Source organism: Musa acuminata, chromosome BXJ2-7 (assembly GCF_036884655.1).
Source record: "Musa acuminata AAA Group cultivar baxijiao chromosome BXJ2-7, Cavendish_Baxijiao_AAA, whole genome shotgun sequence".
Lineage (NCBI taxonomy): Eukaryota > Viridiplantae > Streptophyta > Magnoliopsida > Zingiberales > Musaceae > Musa > Musa acuminata.
In genome coordinates this window covers 13,260,001-13,287,293 of record NC_088344.1, presented here as the reverse complement: position 1 = coordinate 13,287,293, position 27,293 = coordinate 13,260,001, and the positions used below count along the sequence as shown (strand labels likewise).

Here is a 27,293-nt window from a genome sequence, read left to right as displayed (position 1 = left end):
AGTTCTATATCAGGTAAAATACTAATTAAATAAAAAAATTAATCTTTTAGGTTATGGGTAAAATCTAGTGTATGTAATCTACCTCTTTTATTTCTTAACAATATGAGATTATTCTCATAGTCTATTTCTCTTTATCTCACACGTATCAATATTTTTTATCTCTATATGATAAGATAAAAATGATAAAAAATTATTATTTATTACTTGTAAACATAATATTTTGTAATAAAGACCTTTTTTAACAAAGCAATGGTTTTGTGTGTATCACTTATTTGCAACGGCAACTCCGAGCATGGAAGGGCAGAGATGGCGCAGGCAGATCAATCAATCGGTCTGACTTGCTCGCAGAGCTTAAACGAGTCGTCCATTCCAACGGCTAAGAGGAACTTATTACTGTTTTACATAAGCGTTGCTGTACCGTTGTCAGATACGATGGTCATTGTTGTGATGCTATTTTAGATGCCTTTTGTTGCAGTCTTTGTGAGACGGCCCACTAAATGCCAATAGAAATAGCAGCAGATCATCATCATGTTCATAGATCTTTTATTCTTGGACGTTTGTGTTCATCTATCTTTATGTGAGCTAAGACATCAATGCCTTCAACACGTCCGATAAGACGACGATGACAGTCTCCCTTCATGGCTAGTCCGTCAGATGCCGCATGTTGGGCTGTTGCCTGAGTTCGTATACCACTTTGTTGAATCGTGAACAGCGCCGCACTGACCTCTTTTGTCGGGCGCCCGTTGGTGGAATCTTTTACGTAGACCCCTTATCGCCTTACCAATCAATAGAAGGTGAACGTTTGGGTGGACATACGAAAGTGGACGAAACATTTGCTCCGGATGGCTGCCAAGTAAATTGCCCACCGTTTCAGGGACCCTTCCGTAATTGAGTGAAAAGTACTTTTCTTCGAGGTGTGAGAATCGGGGTGGTCTCCACGTGTTCTCGAACCTATTGGCCAATCATATTTCAGGTAGGAGACTCGGTAACAATTGAACAAGTACTACTTTATTTTTTATTCTTTTTTGGCTACCCAGCTAATTACCTGCCTAATTAATGGCTACCACGGTAATGAGCTCCGTGGGGCCCGTAGTTTGCAGACGAGGTACCGTGGAAACGAGTGGGAAAAGTACGCGACGCTTTTTTTTCTCGACTTAAATGCTTTCTCTTCCCTCATTTTCCCGCCCACGACGACTTTTATTTTTCTTTTTATTTATAAGTATTTCCCTCCTCGTTCTTTATTATTATTATTATTATTATTTTCTGTTGCTCACTTCTTATTTTTTCTGCCAGGGAAATAAAAGAGAGGGAGGGGAAGAAGAAATAAAGAACGTGAACCTCATTCCCCCCTCGCTTCCCTCTCGCCATACTCTCCCCTTCCTCGATGCCCTACCCTTAGATTTCTAGGGTTCCGCCATGCTGGATCACGACAACCTCCTCCCTCCCGCCGCGCCCTCTGCAGCGCTCATCCAGCCTGGCGACCCGTCCTCCTCCTCTTCCTCGTCCTCCTCCCGCCCGGAAACCCTAGATGGGGATGCTGACCTCGACCGTAAGTGGAGCCGCCGGCCCCGGTTCCCCGTCTCGACGCGCGGCACCTGCGCGGTCCTCAAGAGGGAGCGTAAGGCCGGGAAGAAGGTCGCCGACGGGAAGGCCTCGTTGGAGGATCACGTGAGGGCTTGGAAGGAGAAGAGGATGGCCGCCGGGGTTTCCGAGAGGGAGTGCTTCTTGCCTTTCCTCACCAATGCTCCAAGAATGGTGATTTGTGCTTGTCTAGCTTTGGGTTTGCTTAACAACTTGGGATATTCATGCTCTTTAAATTGGTGTACCTAGTAGCGACAGTGCTAATTTTGGTTGCTTTCGTTGTCTACTTGGTGTTTGGTTCATGAATGGTGGATTGGAGTTGAACATCAACTTTTATATCAGTAACAGAAAGGAGGGTTTTGTAATTTCTGACACAGAAATTTTATGAACTTGGAAACGTTGTCCCAATTCTTAGTGTAATAGAGAAAGTGGGCAGCCTTGGAAGTCGGTGTTATCATGACAGAATCTGGTATAAGACTGCAAAGTCTACCGCTTGACATTCCTCTGTGACCTTTTTAGTCTGGTGTTCCTGATATCTTCTTTCAGTTGTCCTTTTCCAAGATTTTGCGGTCTCCTTGCACTTGTTTAAGTTTTGTTTCTTTGGTTCCTGATGTCTTTCTTGCAGTTGTCCTTTTCCAAGATTTATGGTCTCCTCAAATTACACTTATTTATTTAAGCTTCTCGTTTAAATTTTGTTTCTTTACAATGGACTGTCATTGGTTCAAATGGAACCATGTTAGGGAAATGATCAAAGCCAAGAGATGGTCCATTATTTAAAAAAAAAAAAGGATGATCCTTTGGATTAACAGAACCATTTTTAGATGAAGATTAGTTTGATGGCTCTATTCAATTGCATATATAAGTTTTTTTTGCCCCATTTTGACAATGTTTATAACTCCAGAGACTTCTTTTTCTTCTTGTTCTTGTTCTTGATTTTATTTTTCTCACATAGTAAGTATATTTTGATTCCTGATGATCTGTTAATCGTAAGATTATTTTCATTCATGGTTTTGCAAAGAACATCTTGCTTCAACAAGCCCCCATCTTGCCTTGCCTTGTGTCTGCAATCCGGAAAGTTATACCTGCTCAGTGCATCTTAAATGTTTACGGTCCTCCACTATATCTTAACATGTGGAACCTCCTATAGAAGCAGAGGTACTAACTGCTAACTGCTAGCATATAACATAGCATTTGAACAGTTGATGCATCTGAGCTATGTCCACCACAATGACATCACATGAAGTTCACAATATGCGGGTGTTGACTGCATGTAATCATGTCATGAGATATTCCAAACCAATGTTCAACTTTACTGATTTGGGGGTTTTCAAGTTTTCTTTTCCAATAAGACTTTTTTGCATCCATCTTACTTTGGATTTGTGAAATTAGTTTCTTGAATGAAGTAAGAGTACAAGCTACTTATATTTTAGAAACCTGTTTTAGGTTGATTGCCGCATATGCAATAGGTGTATCTACCCTGGTGAAGAAGTGCAGTGCTCTGTTCTTGGTTGTCAAGAAGCTTATCATTTGACATGTGCCAAGCAGTTGATTGGGTCCTTCACAGCAAAAATTTTCAAGTGCCCTCAGCATGTAAAATTCCTTAACTTGATCTGAGAAATACCATATTATTTTACTTGTTTTACTTTTACAATTAAAAGCCTAAGCATATTTTTATGTGGAAACTGGAGGTATCCTTTGCTTTATATTTGGCTATGTACTGTGTTCATCTTATCATTTCTGATTGTAGTGCACTATTTGTTTATTGTCTGTGTAATTGCTTCTTTGGTTCCATCTTTTCAGTCCTTATTGTTTCACTTGTTGTTCTACAGTTTTTTTTTTTTTTTTGAATTATATGCTTCACATCCATTGTTCCTTGAGATTCTGTGAAAGCTCATATAGGACAAGTTCATGTATCATGCACAATTCAACATTATCCAATTCCAGTATACACCTGATTTGTATCTGTATCATGCAAGTTTGTTCCAATTTCATTTGAATTTGCAGCCTTGGAGCTAGAAGTTGATTGAAATAAACCAAAATCGATTGAAAGTTACTGGAGTTATTTGATCTTAACTAATTCTAGCCAATATGATAAATTTCAAAGATGGAACAAAGGAATGGAAGGAGGCTGATCACTATTATAGGGAAAGAAAAGGTTGAAAGCAGATGAAGAAAGTTAAATACTATGAACCAAAAGAAGAGAAGTAATTATCATTGTATTTGCTATTTTGTGCAGTCATGGCAATTGTCATTTGGCATATGCCTGTCATGTTTGTTATCCGATGCCTTAACCTTTAGAAGGAATAGGGATATTGTTATAAGAAAAAGATGCATGGGATTCTATATAATTGCAACATAACTTTGTTAGGACCCTTTTTCTGAGCTTTTGAATAATGTTTATTGAGTCTGTTTAGTCCAGTTGTTTATTGAGTCGGTTTGGTTCAGTTAGAGTCGAATAGAGGTTTATTTAATATTTATTTATTATTAGAGTTTAAGTCCTGATGGACTCTGGGTGGAACTCTATAAATAGGGATGTAACTGCTTTTTTTCAGTTATCTATGAAAAATACTATTATGTCTTTTGACAAACCCTAGGAGGCCGATCCCTTCGAAGCGATCAAGGAGGCAGATCCCCTCAAAGTGATCATCCCTTTCTCTTCTTCTTTTTTACGATAAGACTTTAGGGTCTTATCAAACTTCTTTTTGTATTGCCTTTTAACCCACACTTCACTCACATGGTGATTAGAGAAGAATTAGGACCATGATGGAGTGCCTCTTGTTATTTTCAAAACTATAGGTGGATAATTTTATAATATTTTTGAGACATATATATATATATATATATATATATATATATACAGTAGTACTTTTCACAATAATATCTTCTTGAAGATAATTTAATATTACTTATATTGAACAATACGTAGTTATGTTTAGTTATTATTCTCTATTATTCTTTTTAAAATTAGTTGCATATGGAATTTGAAGTAAAATAATATTTTAGCATGATAGTTTGATCTTCTCAAAATATGTTTTTACTCTATTTCAAGTGATTTTCTGTTTTTATCATCTTTTGCTGTCTGTGGGCTTGGCTAGATGGACATTCTTCTCGCCTTTGAGCTATGCTGATCAATATCACTAGTTAATCTAAGATCCATATAATGTATATTGCTTTTAACTACATGACATTCTAACAAATAAAGCATAGCTAATATTACAAATTTCTCAAAAAAAAATTTCTGTAATCTGTAGGGCATGACACAATCAGTCGTCTTTATAATGCTGCTATCCACTTTAGTAATCCCACTTTGATTTTATGAAAAATTATCTCCACTAATCTTCCTTAGCCTAATCATCTTCTATGAATAAATAATAGTTTTGTATTGCTCATGTCGTGCCTTATAATTTAATTACCTAGCCTAAAATTTATACTTTAAATGTTTGTTTCCATAGTTTACAATATCCCAGTTGCAGTTATGTTTCTGCATCTGTTTAAATTTGTAGACTGGTTATAAATAATATGCTAACTATGGCCTTGTCATCTCTAAGTGTTTGCTCTGTCAACAGTTGTCTTATCTTTTTGGTAAGTCCTCTTTATGGAGTGAAAAAAGATGAACTTTAGCTGAGTGATATATTCATTCTCTTTCTTCACAGGGTTGTTTTGTTTGCAAACAAAAAGCATATTGGCGATGTGTGAGATGTGAAGTGGCAGCACATGCAAAGTGTGCACCATGGCCAGCGGATGTTATCTATTTGAAAAATCGGCCAGGGCGAGCAGTTTGTTGGAGGCATTCTTCGGATTGGCATCTTGAGAAGGAGGTCGATCTCTTCTTTCATCACCAGAAAAGATATGCAATTATCTTGATTACTCTTTCTACATTTCAATTACTTTTTGGTTCAGTAGTTTCTAGATGTTCAAAATTTCAAATACTATCATGTATGTTTTTGGTGATTTTTACTTGTGAACTTTATTCAATGCCTGGAAAACATAGTCAATTACATTGCTTCCAGTTGTGTTGTCGAAATTTTCTTCTTCTTATCAGTAAGTTTTGTTTCTTTAAGGATCCTCTTTTAGAATTGGCATATCTATCCAATTTAATTATAGGAAACTTAAGCACTTGTGTTCTTAAATTTCCTTATTTCAGAGTTCAATTGCTCTATATTCGAACTACATTTCTTTTCAATGAAATTATGGTTAATATAAAAAGTAATATGCTGGTTTATGGCACAATGCCATCTATAACATTGCTGGTGCTAAAAGGAATATTCCTTAGTCAGCTTTCAGTGTCTTGAATATATTTTTCAGGTTGATTCGTTTGGCTTGTTAATTTGTTTGGTTGATAGTTTATTATGGCTTTGCTCTTTAAAGGGAACTAACAAGTAATCAAAGCCCTGAATTTTGACCTCTTGGTTATATGATAGTTGATTGTATTAGGACCTTTCTTTCTTTTGCTTAATTGAAGTTATCATAATATTCTCTCTGTGATAGTATATGAGTCAGTTTTCTCACTGTGATGATTAATCAAATTTTACATCTATTTGATGGTGGTTCCTTGTGACATGCATCATCTTGTGCTCTTTCCTGTATTTGATTTAGAATAATGTTTCTTTATTCTTAACATTTATTGATAAGGTTGGCTGACAGGACTGATTCTTTTGAGTGGATAACAGCATGCAGATACCACATGGGATGTTGAGGTAGTTTTTTTCTTGGATTCCTTAAACATTCCCTGATCAGCTTTCTTGTTGTGGATTACCTTGAAATTCAGAGCCATTCAACATTTATATGTCAACCAAATAATGCCAAGTTTGTTCGTATTGGATTGTATAATGAGTGATTATTTTCTGGATTTTTTTGTGGCCGTTCGTAGGGATTTGAATCTTTGGTGATTTTTTTTATAAATGAAAGATTGCTAAGGATAATCTGAAAATGTCCTTGAAGTTTTAGATTGATAGAAACAGAGTAATGTTTCTGCATTTAGAAATATTATTTTGTCATTGTACAGATGATTCAGACAATTGCTTCTAATTCGTAGGAAGCTTTTCTCCGCTTGCCTCTTCCATATGCTGATGAAGAGTTTAAGATGGGCTGCATCTTGAAAGATGTTATGGAGAACAAAACGGAGCCATCTCCATACGTACATATCCGACGGAGTATCCTGTGCAAAATCTTTAGTGCTAAAAAAGTCATAGATAAGCTGAAACATAACATTTTATGTGCTAGGACCTTCTAAGGAACTTTCTGTACTTCTCTTGTTTACGCATGAAAGGTTTTAATTATTATCTATTCTGGATCCTTAATAAGAGTAGATGTTTACTTAATCAAGAAGAAGCGAGATGGTACTGAGACTGGTGGTGGCTGCACAAACTGCAATGCTAACTCCACATGTAAGGAGAATTGTGAATGCAGGTATTGATGTTTCTTTAGATCACTCTTATATATTTGTGTTGTTTTGATCACTCTTATGTATTTGTGTTGTTTTGATTGCTCTGCAAGTATTGTGGGTTGCCTTTGAATTTGCTTACACTTCTTAATTGAACATTCTGTTTTTTCAATTAGTTAAGTTCACCCTTGTGTATATGCATAATTTTGCTGAGACTGCTGCTGTTTTCCAGCCCTTTTCATTTGTCATTATGTCTTGCTTTCCATAGAAACTTTCAATGGCTCAGTATTTATGAGGTTACAAAAGAAAACCAATTTGTTTGTTGATTTATTTTCTGTCAATGTTTAACTTAGTATCTACATTCACATATTGAGAGAGTCAACAAATGCTTGTTGCAACTCAATTTATATCATCTAACAAATGTAATCATGAGCATCATGTGGATTTAAAAATGAATCTATATTTGTGCATATATCAACTTGACTCGAGTAATTATGACAGGATAATTGTTTTTCCTTGGTAATGCTTTTCTAATACAAATATCATAGGGGGCTTCTATTAAGTTGTTTTAAGGTAATTTGTCTTATTAGCCAATATTCAAGTCCTTTTAATACTAGATCAAAATAATATTTAATTAGTGATTTAAAAAGCACTAGGCGACAAAAGACGTCAAGCTCCAAAAACGCCCGAGGTGCTAGGCGTTTACCCGAGCGAAGCGAGACGCTAAAATATAAAAATATATAATATAATTAATAAATATAATTATTTAAATAAAATATGATATTAAATGTTGAAAATATGATATAATTATTTAATGTGATCCTTGCAAGATATTGCATTCTTGAAATTTTCTACTAGATATTGTTTTGCACGAAAAATATCACCTTTAGTAGTCTTATCGCAGAAGATGCAAGTCACTGCATTAGGATCTTTCAGATCTTTTAAATAATTATACATCCATACAGGATTTTTTTTTTATGTCGTGGGAGAATCTATTGAGTTGCTTAGTACACTTGTCATTTATCTTGAAACCTTAACAATAATTTCAAATAAATAAAAATTAATAGTATTAAAATAAAATAATATATTATGAATCTAATAAATAAAAAATATTGTTATCAGTACACAGTTAATAGTATATTGTTAATATACTGTTAACAATATACTAAGTTGAGTTAATGTGAGAAGAGAGTAAGAGTAAGAGCGAGACTGTTAATTGAGAGCAACGATAGCGGTAGCGGCGAGCAGCGGCAACAACAGTAGCGACAAGCAGCGACAGTGGTAGCGATAGTGGCAGCGGTAGTAGCGAGCAGCGGCAATAGCGGCGAGCAATGATAGTGGTAGTGGCGAGCAACGACAGTGGCAGCGGCAGCGGAGAGCAGCGAAAGTGGAGAGATGCAATTATAGCGGAGAGAGGCAGTGGGAGGTTGATATCAGTGCTTTAATTGGTTTGATTGAACCAACTAATACAAATGCGACTGAACCAAACCCAAAACGTTGGTTCGGTCACCTGGTTTAACCCGGGCGCTCGCTCGAAGCACCTGGCGCCTGGGCCCGGGCAAGTGCCCAGGCGGTGCCTTTTTGAAGCGCATCGCCTGGACATTAAACGAGGCGCTCGGGCCTTGCCTTGCCTCGCCTCGCCTTGCCCGAGTGCCTAGGCGAGTGCCCGAGCGCTTATTGAAATCGTAGTATTTAACTAACAATACATGGCATTAAAGAGAAACATAAGTTCATGTAATAAAATTTAGATATATTTGATAAATATCTTGTGTTAATGTGAAATGTATTGGTTTATACTACCTATTTGTTGTATAAGAAATATGAGAAATTCAACTTGGAATGTGAAACAACAAAGAGAAAATTAAATGTATAGCCATAGAAATTCCAGAGAAGTGATGTGGAAACAAGAAGGGTGAGTGAGAATTTAGAATAATGAAAAGGGAACTCTTCTATTTGTGGAATAACCAAGAGCTCAAAAGCACAGTTACGAGGATTGATGAGACTTATTCAAGTTTGTCTCCCAAATTCATTTCTCTTCTTTTTATAAATGATTTGTACACTAAATATATCAACAGCCAGCTACCCTATCTAGCTCAACCCTCAACAACCCAATGAATAATGTCAATTTACAAAGAAACAATTTAGAAAACATTATTAATTCATGGGAACTTAGTGCCGTGGAACTGATAGCTCTGTCTTGGAACTTGATTTGCCTTGAAACTTGATAACTGTGATGTGGAATTGGTGTCTTGGAACAAGATGTCTTGAAACTTGATTAACATGAAGCATGAGATTATTATTAATTTTATTATCCAATGCTGTTATATAATTTTACTTTTCAATGTTACACTTTATGTTCAAATCTAGCCATGCATTACATCAAGAAGATACCTAAATAAGGTTCATGGTATCAAAAGTCAAGCCGTGGAGACTAAATACAAACTCAAATAAGATAATTTGCATGATTGTATCATAACTTGCAATAAGAAACTTTCATAACTAAACTGATGATTAGAGATTGAAATATGATGTTCTGGTTTTACCTCCACATCAGCTAGTTTTTGTGCAAAGTTGTGATTGTTGATACTGCTTTTTGTGTGATCTGGGATACTTCACTTTTATTTAGCCTAAGGTGATTCGTGTGTCAACTGTAGAACTCTGCTAGAATGAAAGGGTGTTCATCATCTCAGCAGCCATTCATTATCTGGAATGTCATGTTCTGGGTCTGCATAAGCACATTCTCTATACGGGTTTAAGACATCAACATAGCTGTCAAATTGAATTTTTACGACTGTGTGTCCATTAGATATGTTCAAGAAGCATGAAACAATGTAGTTTACTTTGCAATAAAGAAATTTATATGAAGATATAATTACTCAAGATGATGTCTTGTGACTTGCTTGTAAATTTTCCTTAACTTTTAATAAACCCAAAACGATACCTTTGTGCTGTTTAATTGCATGCAGTTTGATGTATCATTTTCTCTTAGTGAGTTGCATACATAATTTAGCAATCTCTTGTTGTTTCTGAAGTTGTTGAGTTTGCAGACTAGTGAATTTACAATATGAACCTAGGGCCAAAAATATCTACAATCCATAGTACTTAACAAATAACATTTGGCTTAAATGGATTTCTATAGTCAGTCTCCTTTTTATCTTATTAGGGGTTTCTAATTTCAATCGAATCAATTAAATACAAAATTTTATTGTTTTTATAGATGATGGCCTTTATGTTCACTTCATCTAAAGATGCGACACATAAACACAACTGAAATATTTTTATGGAATGCATACAAGCAAAATGCACTGAAGCTATGTTCATTCACTGTGGATTCGCTTTTTTATTACTTATAAATAATCAAAGACTTTCAGTTAACATTTTGTTGTTTCTTTTGATAATGGGTCTCTAAAATTTATATCTTTTGTTCACCATATGTGTTGCACAATATGCTTTTTATTGATTATTTTTTCCTGGATGCTTGGTGAAGTAAACTAAACTTGTCACTGGATGATTTTTTTTTATGTTTATATCTTCAATTCAGTTCATGCTTTCAACAGCCTTGTGTGATAGTTTCATTTTATTTAAATTTCCAAGCAGGGGCCTTTCCATCAGCTGTTCCAAGGATTGTCATTGTTCTGATATGTGTAGAAACAGACCCTTCCGAAAAGAGAAGAAGATTAAAGTTGTTAAGGTAACTCTTCTCTCAAGATGTGCTTGGTATGGGTGTTGATATAATGTCAATTTACAGTAGTGGCTTTTGAATGTGGTTTTCTGTGTCCTCCTTTTGTATAGATTTGGTTCATTTTTAAATTCAGTCTTGAACTCCAAAAGTCTGAGCTCCATCTTCTGTTGCATTTCTATCAGTAGATGGATCCTTTTAGTTACTAGTTACTGAAACAGTATTTTGGCAAGATGGTCTACATGATGTCACTGAACTTCACTTGATTCTAACAGTTTTCTTGGCATAATTAGTTGAGTGCTTCTTCTCTTTCAGACTGAATATTGTGGATGGGGAGTCGTGGCATTAGAGGTTATGGAGAAGGGAGACTTTGTGATAGAATATATTGGAGAAGGTATGTTGATTTTCTTTTATTAGTTTCAGGAGTAACACATCAAAATTTGAGATGCAAATTTGAAATATTTATTCTTTTATTCCATTTGATTGTCCTATGTTTACTAATTTTAAGCTTGTGATTGATACATGACAATAGCCAAAAGCATAGGCACTGCAATTAAATTACTCAATGCTTCTTTTGCCTATACTATGACAATTAGATTTCTCCAAAAGTATGTGTAATTAGGTTGGTTTATGAATCCTTTTTGTGAATATTGCATAAATTTTACATAAATGCTACAACCCTGCTACAAACTAGGACTGAAGTACATGTAACATGCATTCTAGCTACTACCTGTACCATCTTTGACTATTGCTAACTTTGGTTTGCTGACAAACCAACTGGAAGAAATTAGTAAAGCGAGAAAAAGAAAAGAGGAAGAGTGGGAGAAAGAAAAAGAACTTACCTGGCTTCTTGACATCTTGCTGAAGAGTTCCTCTAATCTCTGGCTGTTGAACTAAGGAGAGTTTTGGTTGTTTGTGTTGATTCATTTTCTTTTTTTGGGAGAGAATTTGTATGGGAAGAAGAGGAATACAACTAGTCGTGGTAAATCCAACACTTCTTTATTCTTTCCTTTTTTGTATTTATTTTTCCAAAAGAAATGAACAAAAAGCCATTGTTAAGAGTACACAGGAAAAATGATGCTATTACAGGCTTATCATAATTGTTCCAAGCAAAATCTTAAATTGTGAACAATGCAGAAGGTTTAATTGTCACTAGGATTGTATGACTGTCACACTCCACATACCAGTTGAAGTAGGCAAAGTATTATTAGCTTGGGCATTTTGCGAAATAATCAGCTTCAGAATGGCATGGCTTAGCATGGATCCTCTATGTTTCCAAAAAATTCATGAGCTTCAAGCATTTTTTCCACTAAGTTTCTCAACAACACCATGCATGGTGCAAAAACCTGGATCCATTTTTATAGGTCCTCATCTTCATCACTTTTGTCTTAATTGGTCTATGACTCTATTTTCAGGTGCTGTATCTCATGCTCTTCTCATATATTATTCTTTATAACTTTGTCATCTTTGTTTTTAAATTTTATTCAGCTATTTTCTTGGATATCTTTTGGTTGATAACCTTTTTACTTGTTAGCATAAATTTTGAATCTTATTGCCCCAAGATTTTAAGAATTGGTTGATTAGGATAAAATTTGGCAGTAGCCGATATGAAGAGCTCTAAAATAATCAGGCAAGTTGTGATTTCCTAGCTTTAGGGAAATTAAGCCATCATAGTTCATAATTCATAAATTAGCTTGTCCTATGGATGAGTCAGCGCTATCTGAATTTTGCCATGTGGATAAAATTATGGCTCTTTAAGTTATTTGTATTGCCTATTATCCATGCCTTCATAATCCATATACTAACCTTGTCCTATGGCCTTTTTTTGTTGTGTATCCTTTTAATATTGGAAGGATTTTAATATAAATGAAGTAAGCATTTTCCAAGGGACTAGGTTCTTGTCATGTTTTTGATAATATCGGTTTGTTTAGTGTAACATGGCCTATTGAAGGCATAAGAAATTCTTAACACTCCTGGAATAATGTGGACTATTAGCTTCATGTAAATGAGCTTGTCATCTCTTTAAACGGAGACCTGGGGAAAAGAGATGAGAAAGAGTTAATTTCTCTTGTTTGTTTTCAGAAATTAAATGAGAGAAATGAAGAAAAAATAGCTTTATCTCATCTGGCAATATATGTTGACAGAAATGGAGTGAAACAACGAGAACTGTTCCCTCTCCAAGGCCCCGTTTTCTCTCCCAAACTGGAGAGATGTAGGAAGAAAGAAAGAAACCAAGTGATCTTTCCTCTTTTCTCCTATTCGTCCAAACAAGGATAGAGTTATTTTTCTCTTTTCTCATTTTCTTTCTCTTTTTTCCTTTCTTAGTCATTACTCTTCTCTTCTTTCCACTTGTAACCAAACAAAGTCTTAAATTTGGTAGGGAAAAGTTGTGAAACCAATGCATACTAGAAGGATGAGCTTAGGGCTTATGTTTGGAAAAGTGGGGAGTTTGCTTTTGCAGATGCATAATAAGGAAAATAAAGTTGATTTAAATGAGGAACAAACAGGGGATGAAAGAAATAATAAGGATGATAATTGAGAGGGACTCAAGATACTGATTATAGATTTTAGTATTTTGAAAAATTGATGGTAATGTAATGTATATAAGTTGCTTCATTGAGCATTGGGGGTCGAGGTTTTGAGGAATATGATATGCTTCTATGAATAGTTCATAGTTCATAGTATCATAGTTCCCATCAATTGGTTTGAATGTGTGTATGTTCCATTGTACCTTACTATAAAACCACTTCCAATATCATATGATGGTTCTTTCCCTATGAATGTGCTGCTGTGCATTTGAAGTAATGTTTCTCCATTGTGTTACTCACCTTTGTTGTGTCTTGATTCAGTTATTGACGATGCCTTGTGCGAGCAAAGACTGTGGGACATGAAACATCGAGGCGATCAGAAATTCTACATGTGTGAAATTCATAAAGACTTCATAATTGATGCTACTTTTAAAGGAAACACTTCTCGATTTCTTAACCACAGTTGTGATCCAAATTGCAAACTTGAAAAATGGTAGAGCATTTTTATATAATTGTACATCTGAAGCTAGTCCCTTCTATCTATTCTCTTTATTAAGTTTTACTTCTACTGTGAAATGACATTTCACTTGCTGATTTCCTTTTCTGTGATGCAGGCAAGTTGATGGGGAGACACGAGTTGGTGTTTTTGCTTCTCGTTCAATAGACATTGGGGAGCCTCTTACATATGACTACAGGTACCTGATGAAATGGTCTTTCTTGAATTTTCTTTAAAAGAAACCACCATTCTTTCATGAAAAGAACAGTCAAAACCATAGAGCCTATAACATAGGGAGGGGACAATAAGGGGCAATGCAGAAGATTAAATATTCAGAGAGGCTGATATTTTAACCATGAAAGATATTATTTTCTTTTTTCCTTTAATACATGAGCTCCAGTACTTCTACAAATGGTTAATTAGTTTATCAGTTGTTCTGTCCTTTGAAGCCTTGAGGATTAAGGAAGTTTTTAGCATTTCTTTCCTAATGCATTCACCAACTGAGTTCCATAGCATCATCTCTCCACTCCAACCTTGAAAAGTCTTTTCCTTCTTTAACATCTTCGGAGGGTTTTAATATGTGAAGCTTGGCATTTTCATTGAATATATTAAGAAAGCAACACATGGTCTGAGAGAGGGTTCAGGTAAGCAGAAATGGTCTTTAAGTTGGCCTGCACACATCAAACGGTACCCTCTCAAAAAGAGTACTCTAAAATTTGGCTTGTCAAGTTCCTGGTGCCCATCACATAAATATTTTAATTTTATAATTTGTTCGAATTATCATCAAATGGATTTGTTGGAAGGGAAAATGGTGTTAGCTCCACTACAAAGTGTATAAGCAGTGAAAAATATCATGAGTTAGTTCATCCTTAGATATGTTAAGCATGGCCGGTAAAGAGAGTCACCGATAAACAACAATAACAGAAGGTGAAGTGATGGCTAAAGTTAAAGAATGCTGAGTTCACTTTTCAATGAGTGACTACAAGAAGGCACCACAAAATAGAAAGAGTTACAATGTGCTTTAATCTAGTCCTTTAAGTCTGATTCTCTGAAGAATCATCTTCATTACAAGGATAAATTCTAATTGAGACTTGTAAGCTTACTTATCAAGGATTGCCTTTTTGAGTACTAGACTCGTTTCGGCAAATTATCAAACCGGTACATACTGTTGCACCGACACATGGTATGCTCATATGTATTGGTGTTTCAGTGAGAAAGAAATAAAGGGATAAGAGGAAGTGACGATAAAGGAACAGAGGAGGATGGAGGAAAGAAGAAAGAAGAGGAGATGAAGCAACAACAGCGTACTCGGGAAGCAGCGGCATCGTACACAAGAAAAGGGCTTGCATGCGAGCCCTAATTTTTTTCTTTTTTAATGCTTAGTTGGACAGGGTCTCACCACTTTTTAGATTTTTTATTATTTTAACCAGACAGCCCGAAATAGGGTTGGTCCGCGTATCGGGCCATGCCCAGGTATCTTGTGTTAGAACCCTTGTAGATTCTAAACTTGGGGTTGATCTCTTTAGGGGATCGGCCTCCTTGGAATTCTATAGGGGTTCCTCCCCTCAAGTTGCTGCTCAAAGGTTGCAGAAAAGATTCATCTATTGCTTATCAAAAGATGATGAATACATGGCTATTTATAAGGTTTCTAAACCCTAACTTCTAATAGGACTCCTACTCAAGACTCCTACTCAATTAAGACTCATACTCAAGACTCCTAATAAGACTCCTACTCAAGACTCATATTCCTTTACAACTCCTAATTCTTTTTTAAGAAATAACCTCCAAAACCTAGCCGGTCTCTTCACCTCTTTAATATGGGTCGGCTTAGGTAGATTTTACATGAATACCCCTCTTAATTAGGACTCTCCTAGCTAGAGTCCTAACAGACCCGCCCTCTTCAAATCAGCCTTGTCCTCGAGGCCGACGATCCATGAATTCTGGGAATTTGATCTTCAAGTCATCATAGTTCTTCTAAGTGGCACCTTCTGCTGGTAAGTTCGTCCACTGTATTAGCACTTCAGTAGTGGGTCGTCGTCGTCGAGTCACGATCCATCGATCAATAATGACACTCAACTGGGTCGGGAGTTCTCCTTGGGTAGTTATATTTGGTGGATGGCTTTGGGCTATCTCCAAGCACCTGTTCACCACTTCCGTCTAGCCGTCGGTTTGTGGGTGATACACCGTACTCTTTTTCAATTTAATGTCCTGCATCTGGAATAACTCTGTCCAAAATCTGCTCGTGAAGATGCAAGTAGAAGCACAAGCACAATGCGTCCCTTATAGCGCAATTCTTTTGAGTCCCAACTGTAATGAGCCACGAGGCATGGTGCTTCCTCCAATTTTTTTATGATCTTACTGGCCTCCAAATTTTCTTGCCATTCCATCTTAATATCCTCAAGGAAGTCACTGGTCGGAAGTGAAACGGTCGAAAATTCAGCTTGCTCAGGTAGCCGCGAAAACGCATCTGCAACAACATTCTCTTTCTCTTTTTTGTAAGTTATTTCATAATCAAATCCAAGAAGTTTTGTTACCTATTTTTGTTGCTCAGGGGATGATGTTTTTTGCTCCAAAAAGTACTTGAGGCTTCTATGGTCGGTTTTAATTTGAAATCATCGACCGATCAAGTAGGGTCTCCACCTCGTTACTGTGTGCACAATGGCGAGCATCTCCTTATCATATGTTGACATATTTTGATGGAAGGGAGACAATGCTTTACTAGTGTATGTGAGTGGTCGACCATCTTGCATGAGAATGGCTCCAATTCCGACTCCTGATGCATCGACCTCAATAATGAAGGGTCGGTTGAAATCTAGTAGTGCTAGCACCGGCGTCGTCGTCATGGTTGCCTTAAGTTTGTCGAAGGCAGCGGAAGCTCTGTCCGACCATTGGAAGACATCTTTTTTCAGTAAGGAAGTAAGTGGTGCACTGATCTTTACATAGTTTTTCACGAACTTGTGGTATTAGCCCGTTAAACCCAGAAAGTCATGTAGCAATTTTATGTTCCTCGGAGTCGGCCAGTTTTGCATTGCTCCAATTTCGAAGGGGTCCACTGCCACACCTTCCTTTGATATGATGCCCAAGATATTCCATCTTCTGTTGAAGAAAGCAAAAATTCGTAGTGTTTGTTGTGTGTTCAAAAGGTGGTTTTCAGTATGTCTTCTTCGCACACTCGTATTTGATGATACCCTAATCAAAGGTCCAGCTTTGTGAAGATTTGTGTTCCCTTTCTTCTAGCAATTCATCTACTATTGGAATAGGGTATTTGTCCTTGACGGTTATGCCATTGAGAGCTCGGTAATCAATACATAATCGCCATGTTTCGTCCTTTCGTATGAGGAGCACCGGTGAAGAGTAGGGGCTGCAACTTGGCTGAATAACTCCTGTTTCGAGCATCTCTTTTACAATCCTTTCTATTTCATCCTTCTGGAGATGTGGATACTGATATGGTTGAGTATTTGCTGGAGATTTGCTTGGAAGAATCGTTATACAATGATCATGCCGACGGGTAAGAGGTAGGTTGCGCAGTTCATCAAATATATCTGAAAATTCAGCAAGCAAAGGAAGTAGATTTGGATCTTCAAATTCTGTTGGCTCTTCCTTAGTTTGTTGCTCAAGTTGTATCAAAAAGTCGTATGTTTTATGCAAAACCTTCTCTATTTGTTGCGTGCAAATTGTCGTTACGTCGCCCCCACGTTTCCTGTGCAGTATCACCTGTTTCTCTTTACTGTAAAATTTCATAATTAGTTTCATAAAATTCCAAGAAACATCACCTAATGTCGTCAATCATTTAATTCTGAGCATGGCCTCATGATCATCGAGAGGGAGGAAGAAATATGCAATTATCTCTTGGTCCTGCAGTAGTAGTTTCGCCCGCTGGCATCTTTGGTCGCACTTTAGGGTTCTGCTGTCGGCGACCTTTACATCGGACTTGCTGCAACCTTCGATGTGGAGTGCCATCCGAGCTGCAACCTTACTATTTAGGAAGTTATTAGTGTTGCTCGTGTCAATGAGAACAGTGATCGATTGTTGTTTGAGAAGGCCTCCAACTTTCATCGTTTGCGGGTTTGAGTAGCCAGCTAGTGCGTGTACCTTAACGTCGGTCGGTTGTGGCTCTTCTTCCACATCTTCATATTCAAGCCTTTTTTCTAGATGTTCAATGACCTCTTCTTCTACTGGTTCAATCATAAGAAGTCTCCCTTTACTACAACAATGCTCACGGCTCCACGACTTGTCGCAGTGCTAACATAACCCCTTCGCATATCGCTCCCGAAGCTCTTCTCTTGTCAACCTTTTTGGTGCAAGGACTCGGTCGACAGTAGGGGGGGTAGAGGGCTTTAGTATTGCTGGTCGAGGAGCGACCCTAGTCCTCCGAGATTCATGGTTCAATCGCTCCTCTTGATGTCGTGCGAAAGAGATGGCTGCCATAAGCGTGTATGGTTGTCGCGCTTTAACTTCTCCCCGGATCTCCGACTTCAAGCCTTTATTGAAAGTCCCCAATAGCTGTTTTTTAGACCAATCACGAGTTTGATTAGATAACCTTTCAAACCTAGTTTGGTACTCTTGAATGGTGGAGGTTTGTCGGATCTTTGATAGTTGTCCGTCAATATTCTCGTGATCGGTTGGTCCGAAGCGGATCAGCAGTCCTTCTTTAAATTGTCATCAAGAGAGGACTCCATAAGTGTGTTCAAACCAATCAAACCATTGTATGACATCCCCTTCAAGATGTATAGCTGTAATTTTCACCATAGATACGTTCGCGGTTTTGTGGTATCGAAAATATCGCTCCGCATACGAGATCCAATTAATCGGGTCTCCTTCCCATCTAGGGAAGTCCACCCTCATGCGTGGATAGTTGGGATCGATCATAGAACCTCTCCTCTCTTAGAAGTCATCTCTTCGGGCTTGGTGCGATTGGTTAGAGCTCTCCCCTTGATGTGATTTCTTCGGGCTTGGTGGTCGGCCCAAACTGAGTTCGGTAAAGAGAGTCAGAATCTTATCTTCCATTCGCGCTTCAAAGGTTTCGAATTTAGGATTGATTGCCTCCTTAGATGCCATAGTATATGCCTCCAAATCTGTGATGTTAAGATCTCTCTTTTGTTGTCGGGTTAAAGGTATGTATAGGTTGAGAGAAGTGATGGTCGAAAGGGTTGGTGGATTTGTGGATGTAGGTTGCAGTTTAGGCTTGTTTTTTGGTTGTTTTGGGTGCAGTTTGAGGGTGTGGTTTGGTGGAGTTTTAGGGCTGTGGATGAAAGTTTTAGATCCGTGGTAGATGACAGCAAAGGTTTGATAGAAATCAATGGAAGTTGCTGCAGATATGTGTTGTCTTGTAAGAGCAGAATTGTCGTCAAAGAAACAACGGTTTCTCGATGAAATTTCCACCAAAAACTTGAGAAATTTGAGGAGGGAATTGACAGCAAAATCTCAATTTATATGACAGCAAGGATGTCCAATTTAATCATGAAAATATCGGCAGTATAACAGCAAGGAAATTGGTGCAAATTGCGATAGCAAAATTCTCGTTGAAAAATTTCAGCGGTTTGCGACGAAAATTTGTAGCAACACAAAATTGTTTTTAGAGATGAATTCCTTAATAGATCAATCTTTAGATGGAAGCCAAGATGATCTATGAAGTGTATAAGAAATTTCATTCAAAAAAGATTGCAAATAGATGGGTTAAGGTAACAATATGTGGCTGAAATTTTCTGCATCATAGATTTTCAAGTGTAGCAGATTGGACGTAAAAGATCAGTGGTTTCTATTAAGAATTTTTCGATGAAACCAAAGGGAAATCTACTGTTAGGAAGTATCAAAGCTATCATAAAAATTTCATAGAGATTTGGATAGAAAAAATATAGTAGCAAGATCAAACAAACTGTGCTATGCAGTTGGAATTTTACAGTGCAAATTTTCAAGTATAGCAGCTTAGACGTAAAAGATCATTAGTTTATATTGAGAACTTTTTGATAAAATCAAAGGAAAATATGCTATTAGGAAGTGTCAAAGCTGTCATGAAAATTTCATAGAGATTTGGATAGAAAAAACGCAGTAGCAAGATCAAAGAGACTGTGCTATACAACCGGAATTCTGCAATGTATCTTTCGTCGTAGAGATGAAAACTTTGCGACGAAAAGTTAATGCAGCAATACAGGAACAATATTTTTTTGGATTTTCGAATAAGGATAACTAAATTGCAGCAGCAGTAAGGTAGGAAATCAGAACCTATTGCAATTCATGGGGAGATCAAAGGATGATCCGCGATGGTGGAGATGACAGCAGAATTTGGCGACGATCTTTTAAGCAATTGTGGGAATTGCTTTGGGCGGTTGTTGAGGACTGGATGGCTGTGGAAGGGCAGCGAGATGCCAAGAATGCTTCTCTGATACTAGATGTTAGAACCCTTGTAGATTCTAAACTTGGGGTTGATCTCTTTAGGGGATCGGCCTCCTTGGAACTCTATAGGGGTTCCTCCTTTCAAGTTGCTGCTCAAAGGCTGCCGAAAAGATTCATCCATTGCTTATCAAAAGAGGATGAATACATAGCTATTTATAGAGTTTCTAAATCTTAACTCCTAATAGGACTCCTACTCAAGACTCCTACTCAATTAAGACTCTTAATAGGACTCCTACTCAATTAAGACTCTTAATAGGACTCCTACTCAATTAAGACTCATACTCAAGACTCCTAATAGGACTCCTACTCAAGACTCCTATTCCTTTACAATTCCTAATTCTTTTTTAAGAAATAATCTCCAAACCCTAGCCGGCCTCTTCACCTCTTTAATAGGGGTCGGCTTAGGTAGATTTTATATGAATGCCCCTCTCAATTAGGACTCTCCTAGCTAGAGTCCTAACATCTTGTTACTCATAGCAGTGATCAACACGAAAATAGTATCATGAGAATTTCAGTATAGACAATAAAACAAAATTAATCATAAATACTTTCCAACCAGCATATCAGATGTGGCCTTTGTGAGCAGTGCTAAAAAATATTTTAGGAAAAAGAAGGGAAAATTGGCTCAAAGAGAAATGCAAAACCAAAATTTAGGTAATTTCAGTAAATAGCTTTGGAGCTCCTTTAATCATAGCATAATGCCAGTGCATTTTTGGTTGTCTCTTTATGTATAATAGATGAGTCTTGGTGATGAAAATATGACCAAGTGTTGGCTGGGCAAGTGACTCTTCACAAGTCCCCTAAAGGATGCAAATCAAAGATTCTCTCTGTAGCAAGTAAAATAATTGCATGGTGCCCTATTCCGTAGCTTCTATATATATTGTAATGCAATTGTCTGTCTCATGTATCCAACTTCTTGGTGGGACTTGATGTCTATTAAATCAATGCCTTTCACTAGAATTAGATGAAATTAATGATAGTAAAATGTATACAATAAGTGAAAAAGGCTGTATACATCGGTGTTGGAACTGGAATCTGGAGCACTAGTTTATCTTGTCTTCAAAAAAAAAAAAAAAAAGGAAACATGAGAAAAGGGGAAAAAACCAAGAATATACTGCAGTGCTGATGCCTACTTTCACATTCAATCTCCTTGCTCTATTCTCTTGGTACCTTGGTACTTTTTTTCTGCCATCTATCAATCAATGCATGACTGATTTGAAGAAAAGGATAGATGCAAAGGACTTCTGTTGGGTGCTGGGAGCAGTCGTTAAACAGATACCTGTCAGGCATCGTCTTCATGACTTGATGGGCTAACTTGGAATATGATAGCTCTAGTTTGTGATGACATGTTTACATCCCCTGCAATTATAACTATTGTCAACCCATTGGTACTTTCATCTTAAGATGATCCAGTTGTTCTGGTGCCTTAACTTTGTTTGATCTGCCCTGAAGGCTTTATTCTTATAGTGTCGGATTGTGCTTCTTGGAAATAGTCATTTACCATTATAGGGAGAGAAACATTGTGCAATTCTTGATTTCTGTCAATTCCTTAAAGTCCTAGTTAATGTATGCTTTACAATAGTTCTAGCTGTCAACTTTCACAAATTGATGTCTTATGTACCTTAAATTAGGTTCTTTTGACTATTCATTTTGCCTTCATGCATCTAGTTATACAGGCACATAAGGCATGCCAGCTAAAGCTGGTGGAGAATGTGTTTCTGAAGCTGGTTTCAAATGTTACTTATATTCAACATTTGTTTTTTTTAAATTACTAGTGATTATGTACTATGGGCACATAAGGCATGCCAGCTAAAGCTGGTGGAGAATGTGTTTCGGAAGCTGGTTTCAAATGTTACTTATATTCAACATTTGTTTTATTAAAATTACTAGTGATTATGTACTATGGGCAGTATTTTCCAATATTAATTTTGTTTCCTTTTGAAAGCGTTTAATAATTTTTTTAGCTATCCAGAACCCTAATTCTGAGACAACTATGTCTTGTGTTTGTTTACTTAGATTTGTACACTTTGGACCCATGGTTAAATGTTACTGCGGAGCTTCCAATTGCCAAGAATACTTGGGAAGTAAGAAGAAGATAAACCAGATGTTATCCTGCTGGGGATGCAAAAGAAAGAGATCTTTTATGGCACACCATGCCAAGCAAATTTCATTCTTTCAAAGGTACAGTTTGTAGTTTTCTTTTTGATGCGGGGTAATGAAGATACCTGTTGTATCTTGTGCTGTGGACTTGAGCTTCATTTGTACCGGTATCTTTTACATGCTATTGGTTCGTCCTCCCATGGCCTCCCATTTGGCTGTGTTTTAGCATTTTTCACTGACAACATTTATTTCCATTGTTCAATGTTATAATTGTACTCAGACAAATTAGATGTCAAACAAAGCTGTTGATGGAGAAATGCCTAATGTCTGAGGTTGAGAACCTTTCTGATGTTTGGACGTCCAATGGGAGTGTTGTTTCTGTTAGAACATTATATTTCTCTGTTTTTCACTTTTCTCAATGCACGGTACTTGTTTTTATCGATATCAGTTTGAGATGTATGATAAATGTTCAATGTTTCAACTCAATTCTTATGTTTCAGTCTCTTAAAAATTAGGAGATGTTAATTTTGTTATAATTTATGGACTTTTAAGCTGTATGGAAATGTTTATGTGACTTAAGCTGTAGTATAACTGGGAAAGAAAAAAGTTTTACTCCATCGAGAGCATCTTGAATCTCGAGTTACATTCATCGTAGTCAATGATTTTGGGCAAATGTGATGTTTTATTGTTGGCACTGTATAATTAGTATACGTGTTCTGCTCAAGATTTTAGTTGACGCAATCATTTTAGTTGTTGCTCTTTGTTTATCGAGTTTCTCATTTCTAAGAAAGATTGTGAGTTCCTTCAAGCACTGGATCTTTTACTGATAGTCATACTCAAGATTGTTTTATATGGTGCACAGTCACATGCATTACTTTTGCAAGAAAACAAGGCTTAATATACATACTCAGCGCCTCACAACCTTCTGTGAGTTCTGATGAAGTTTGTGGTGATGAGAGAAACTACAAAAGAGCAGACGGACGATCCAGCCAAGAACAGCGCTGCTGACGCCAACAAAACAACCTTCCATTGCTGTGCTGATGCCAGGATCGCCGACGCAACAGCAGCCAAGGAGAGCAGCACAAGTGTTTGTTTCCACGCTTGGAAGGTCTTGACGACACTTCTACACCCCTTGCAGTGAACCACATGACGGTAGTATCGGTTCGCCGGATTGGGCGCGTGCTGCGTGCCGACCCCTCCTTTGGCTGGGAATGAAGCGGAGATGCCGGCGACCAACCCCACGGGAGCTTGTTCCACCACCGCTGGCTGCTTCGGCGGCGACAGGCTGCTGTGTCCGAAGTAGTAGGGCATGCCATGCCCCACCTTGTCCATCCACTTCCGGTACTCCGCAACCCAGGTATCGGAGGACCTCAGGTTCAGGTAGAGCTCCTTGGTGGGCACCCTTTCCTTTACGAGCACCTCGTTTTGCGACGATAGGAACCCCATGTCCTGCTCGAACACCTTGCATGCATTCTGGTGGAAGTACCACTCCGGCACCAGATTGAACACCGGAGACCTCGAGCTGGCGCCGAACCTCACGATGAGCATAGACTTCCCCTGTCCCGTCGGCCTGCAGAGGAACAGCGCGGAGAAATATTGCTTGACCCCCGCCTTGTCGACGAACTCCAGGTCGTTGGAGAGGACGCACGGCGCCTGGAATCTGAGGAAGTTCATCAACGCCGGGTTCTTGGAGCGGCCCCAGTGCCCGGCGAAGCCGCGGCTGCTCCTCTCGGTGACGGTGAACACCAGCGGCTGCGCGTCCTCTCTCTTGGCGGTCCAGTCGGTGCGGTCGTGGGAGATGGGGACGTGCGCAGGGTCCATGAGGTTCTCCAGGAGTATGGAGTGGTCGTAGGGGAGCTCGTGGATGGTGGAGGTGTCCTGGAAGCCCGGCTTGGCGTAGTGCTCGAACCAGGGCAGCTTCTCATCGTTGGGAGGGTTCTTCTCCGACATCCACACCCACACCACCCCCTGCGAGTTTCTCACCTCGTACGTCCGAACACAAGCAGCGCGCGGTATCTTCCCTCCCTCCTGCAGCTGTAGCGACATGACATGAAAACAAGGTCTCTCCTCAGTAAATTGCGCTGCGACGGAGAAGGTTATGATGTGGGGTGCCGATTCCGTCAGCAGACCTGGGGGATCTTGACGCATTTGCCTTCTCCTTCGAACTGCCACCCATGGTAAAGGCATTCCAATCTCCCCTCCACCAGCTGTCCTTCAGATAACTTCGCTAATCTGCAACATCAGCTTTGTTCTCCGCACTTCAATCTCAGATTAAACAAGAAGGAAAGAAACGCGGCTATATAATCTACTTGGAGGTTGGCAAAAAGCAAGCAACTTTCGACGTCGAGTCCGTACCGGTGGGGGCACCGATCCTCGTAGCAGCGGAGGACGCCGGCGCCGTCTCGGTACAGCACGACCTGCTTGTCGAAGACGGTGAGGCCGAGGGGAGCGTCGTCGGGGACTTGAGCAGTCAAGTAGAGCGGGTACCACTCCTGTCTCCAGTCGTATTCCTCCCCAGCTTCCTCCGCCTCGGCCTCCGCCGGAACCAACACCTCCTCGTCGACATCCTCCACTACCGCCGCTCGGCACTCCACCGTCCTTACTCCTCTTCCGCTCTTACTCACCAGAGCACTTCTTCTTCTTCTTCTACCACCAATACAAGAAGTGTTGAAACCAGTAGCGGTGGTGTTGGTAGTGGGGGCTGGACTAGTGGGGATTGGACTGCAAGGGAGAGCAGCTGAGGAGGTTTCAAGTGCTTTGTGGACTGAGAGTAGACAGAGGGATGAGAGTCGAAACAGCGCCATTGTGGCCGATGGCTCCTTTCCTAAGATTGGAGCTGTGGTTTGGAGGCGGCGCAGGGCGAGATGAGACCTGTGGAACAATGGTTGCGTCCACTCCTCTCCTTCAGCGAAGACCTTCACATTAGATTTCCTGACCACACAATTGGCAGCAAATAGCTGGGATTCTTCCGGTAGACTAATTACCAAACACGCAATAACGGATAGAGGAAGAAGAAACAGGGGACATGGGAGAGGTGGCACATCCACAACCAGACACGTGGGTGGATGATATATATATATATATATATATATATATATATATATAGCGTAACATAATTGTTTGGTGGTCCCCGCTTGGTTGGGCCCATAAATTAACCAAAGTACTGCATGAAGTCACATAGTAACACGTAGAGGTAAATCTCAGATCAGATGTGCCACCTAGCTCATGCAGGATTTCATACAGGGTTGTGGTCATGGCGGCCCGAAGACGCACATGGGAGAGCTAGCAGACTCGCTCCGTCCTGCTGCAGTGTACCAAAACTCAGGCACACCGCCATCGGATACTGTTTTCTTGCTGTTCTCACGCCGAGGGGCAGTGGGAGTGAAGCCCATTTGAGCCACCAATCTGCTCCCCGTCCTCTTCATCGGAGAAGAGAGAGAGATGGTTTTGAGGATATCTACGTCATTAGACATGCGAGACAAAGGCTTCGGTGTACTAAGGAGAGGCAGCGTGCATGTGTCCGCGCGTGAAGAGGTTCTTGTTTTGTTGGGATTGAGTACCAGGGAAGGAGATCGTGTAGCGTATGCATCATCGCGCCGCACGGTTGCGTCTCCACCACGACGAGCTGTGCGTTGTTGGACTTGTAATGGCAAGCAACGAGGTACGTGGGGAGAGAGTGAAGTCACAGTGCGAGCAGGTAAAAACTACAGGGAGAAGTAAATATGTGATCTGCGCTTCCTGCTTTTGCTTCTTTATGGAAAGGTCATGAAGAGAAGAGTCCTTGAGAAGAAGAGAAAGAGAGGGGAGAGCGTAGCCTTACGTAAAGAGAGGGAGAGAGAGAAAAGTAAGCAGAAGCCTTGCTTCCTCTCTCGGTTTTGTTCCATGAAGACTAGAGGAGATGGCGGAGACGAGGAGGAAGCAGCAAATGGGCACCGGAGGACTCGTGGCACAGCAGGTCCAGACCAAGGTGAGAAGGTCATCAGGGTTCTCTTCTTCATCTGAGGCTTGTGTGCATTGTCTTGTGTTAGATGTTGGCATAACAGGCTCAATCAATTCCACCTTGTTTCTCTCTTTCTTGTTCTGCTACATCTGATAAGTATTGTTTTGTGATTTTTGTTTCATTGTTGTTGGTTGTGGTATTGTCCTCCTGACATTTTGTTTACTTCTTCCTTCTCTTCAATGCAAATGGGGGTTCTTGTTGTTCGTGATAACATGTATCTTTTCCCTTTGGATCAGTGAGTGAATAGTAGTACGGTCCTAAAAACAACTGGTGACTGCACAAGCTGCCATTTGCTGTTTACCAGAAAGGTGTCAAGATTTTGGCTTGTTCATGCATCATCTCAGTCCAGCTGGGTTGTTTCTGCCAAAAACAAAAAAAAATTATTATATAAAATTTTATATTTGTATCGAAATCAAATAACGTAGAACAAACATAAAATATATATAATTTTTAAATATGATAATCAATAGGATACCTTGAAGATCATGAAATAATGCATCGTGACGATTTGCATATATTATGAATCTGCACGAGAAATAACCTAGATGCTCATTTTCTCTTTTTTTAATTTTAGAATTATTATAATTGATAGAGCAGGGATCGAATAAAATGTGAGAAAAAAATCTTTATGATAATATAATCCTTAGAAAGTCCTGCCTATATATAAATGCTTATATATAGATGAAAGTATAAAATTTATGAAAGATAATTAGGAGAATTTTTTCATCAAGATCAACTCTTAAAATATCCTAATAATTTTAATTAAAATTTAATTTGAAAATCAATGTATCTTAACCAATTAATTAGCAATATAGCATCTAATATATATTTTTTCTCTTAGTTCATTAATTGATAAGTTAAAAATCAAAATTAAAATAAATAAAATTAAATTTATTTAAAAATAATTTTATCCAATTAGATACTATAATTTTGAAAAGCATTTATATGCATGTGAATTTAAAAAATAAGTTAATAAGTCTAATAAATAGAATAATATTATATTAAGTTTGATTATGATATATGAGTTATAGTAGTTGTATGTTATTAATATCATATTTATTTCTATATACTATAATGTTATTAGTCTTTCTTGATGCATTCCAAATGATCCCTATAATTTATTTTATCAAGAC

The 27,293-nt window shown here is 38.4% G+C and overlaps 2 protein-coding genes across 2 annotated transcripts; one reads left to right on the top strand and one right to left on the bottom strand.

Moving 5' to 3' along the window:
• Nucleotides 1-1,269: 1,269 nt before the first annotated feature.
• Nucleotides 1,270-22,397, top strand: LOC103991951 (histone-lysine N-methyltransferase ASHR3). The gene is made up of 11 exons (XM_018828507.2): nt 1,270-1,755; nt 3,025-3,171; nt 5,235-5,399; nt 6,252-6,278; nt 6,617-6,734; nt 6,891-6,990; nt 10,562-10,655; nt 10,959-11,037; nt 13,493-13,664; nt 13,786-13,866; nt 22,077-22,397. The coding sequence occupies exons 1-11, from the start codon at nt 1,417-1,419 to the stop codon at nt 22,252-22,254; spliced, it is 1,500 nt and encodes a 499-aa protein (XP_018684052.2). The 5' UTR covers nt 1,270-1,416; the 3' UTR covers nt 22,255-22,397.
• Nucleotides 22,398-23,002: 605 nt separating this feature from the next.
• On the bottom strand, nt 23,003-25,103 carry LOC135617288 (protein TIC 55, chloroplastic-like). Its single transcript, XM_065117348.1, has 3 exons — nt 24,516-25,103; nt 24,290-24,392; nt 23,003-24,194 (listed from the first exon to the last, which is right to left on the bottom strand). The coding sequence occupies exons 1-3, from the start codon at nt 24,962-24,964 to the stop codon at nt 23,076-23,078; spliced, it is 1,671 nt and encodes a 556-aa protein (XP_064973420.1). The 5' UTR covers nt 24,965-25,103; the 3' UTR covers nt 23,003-23,075.
• Between the last annotated feature and the right edge of the window lie 2,190 nt (nt 25,104-27,293).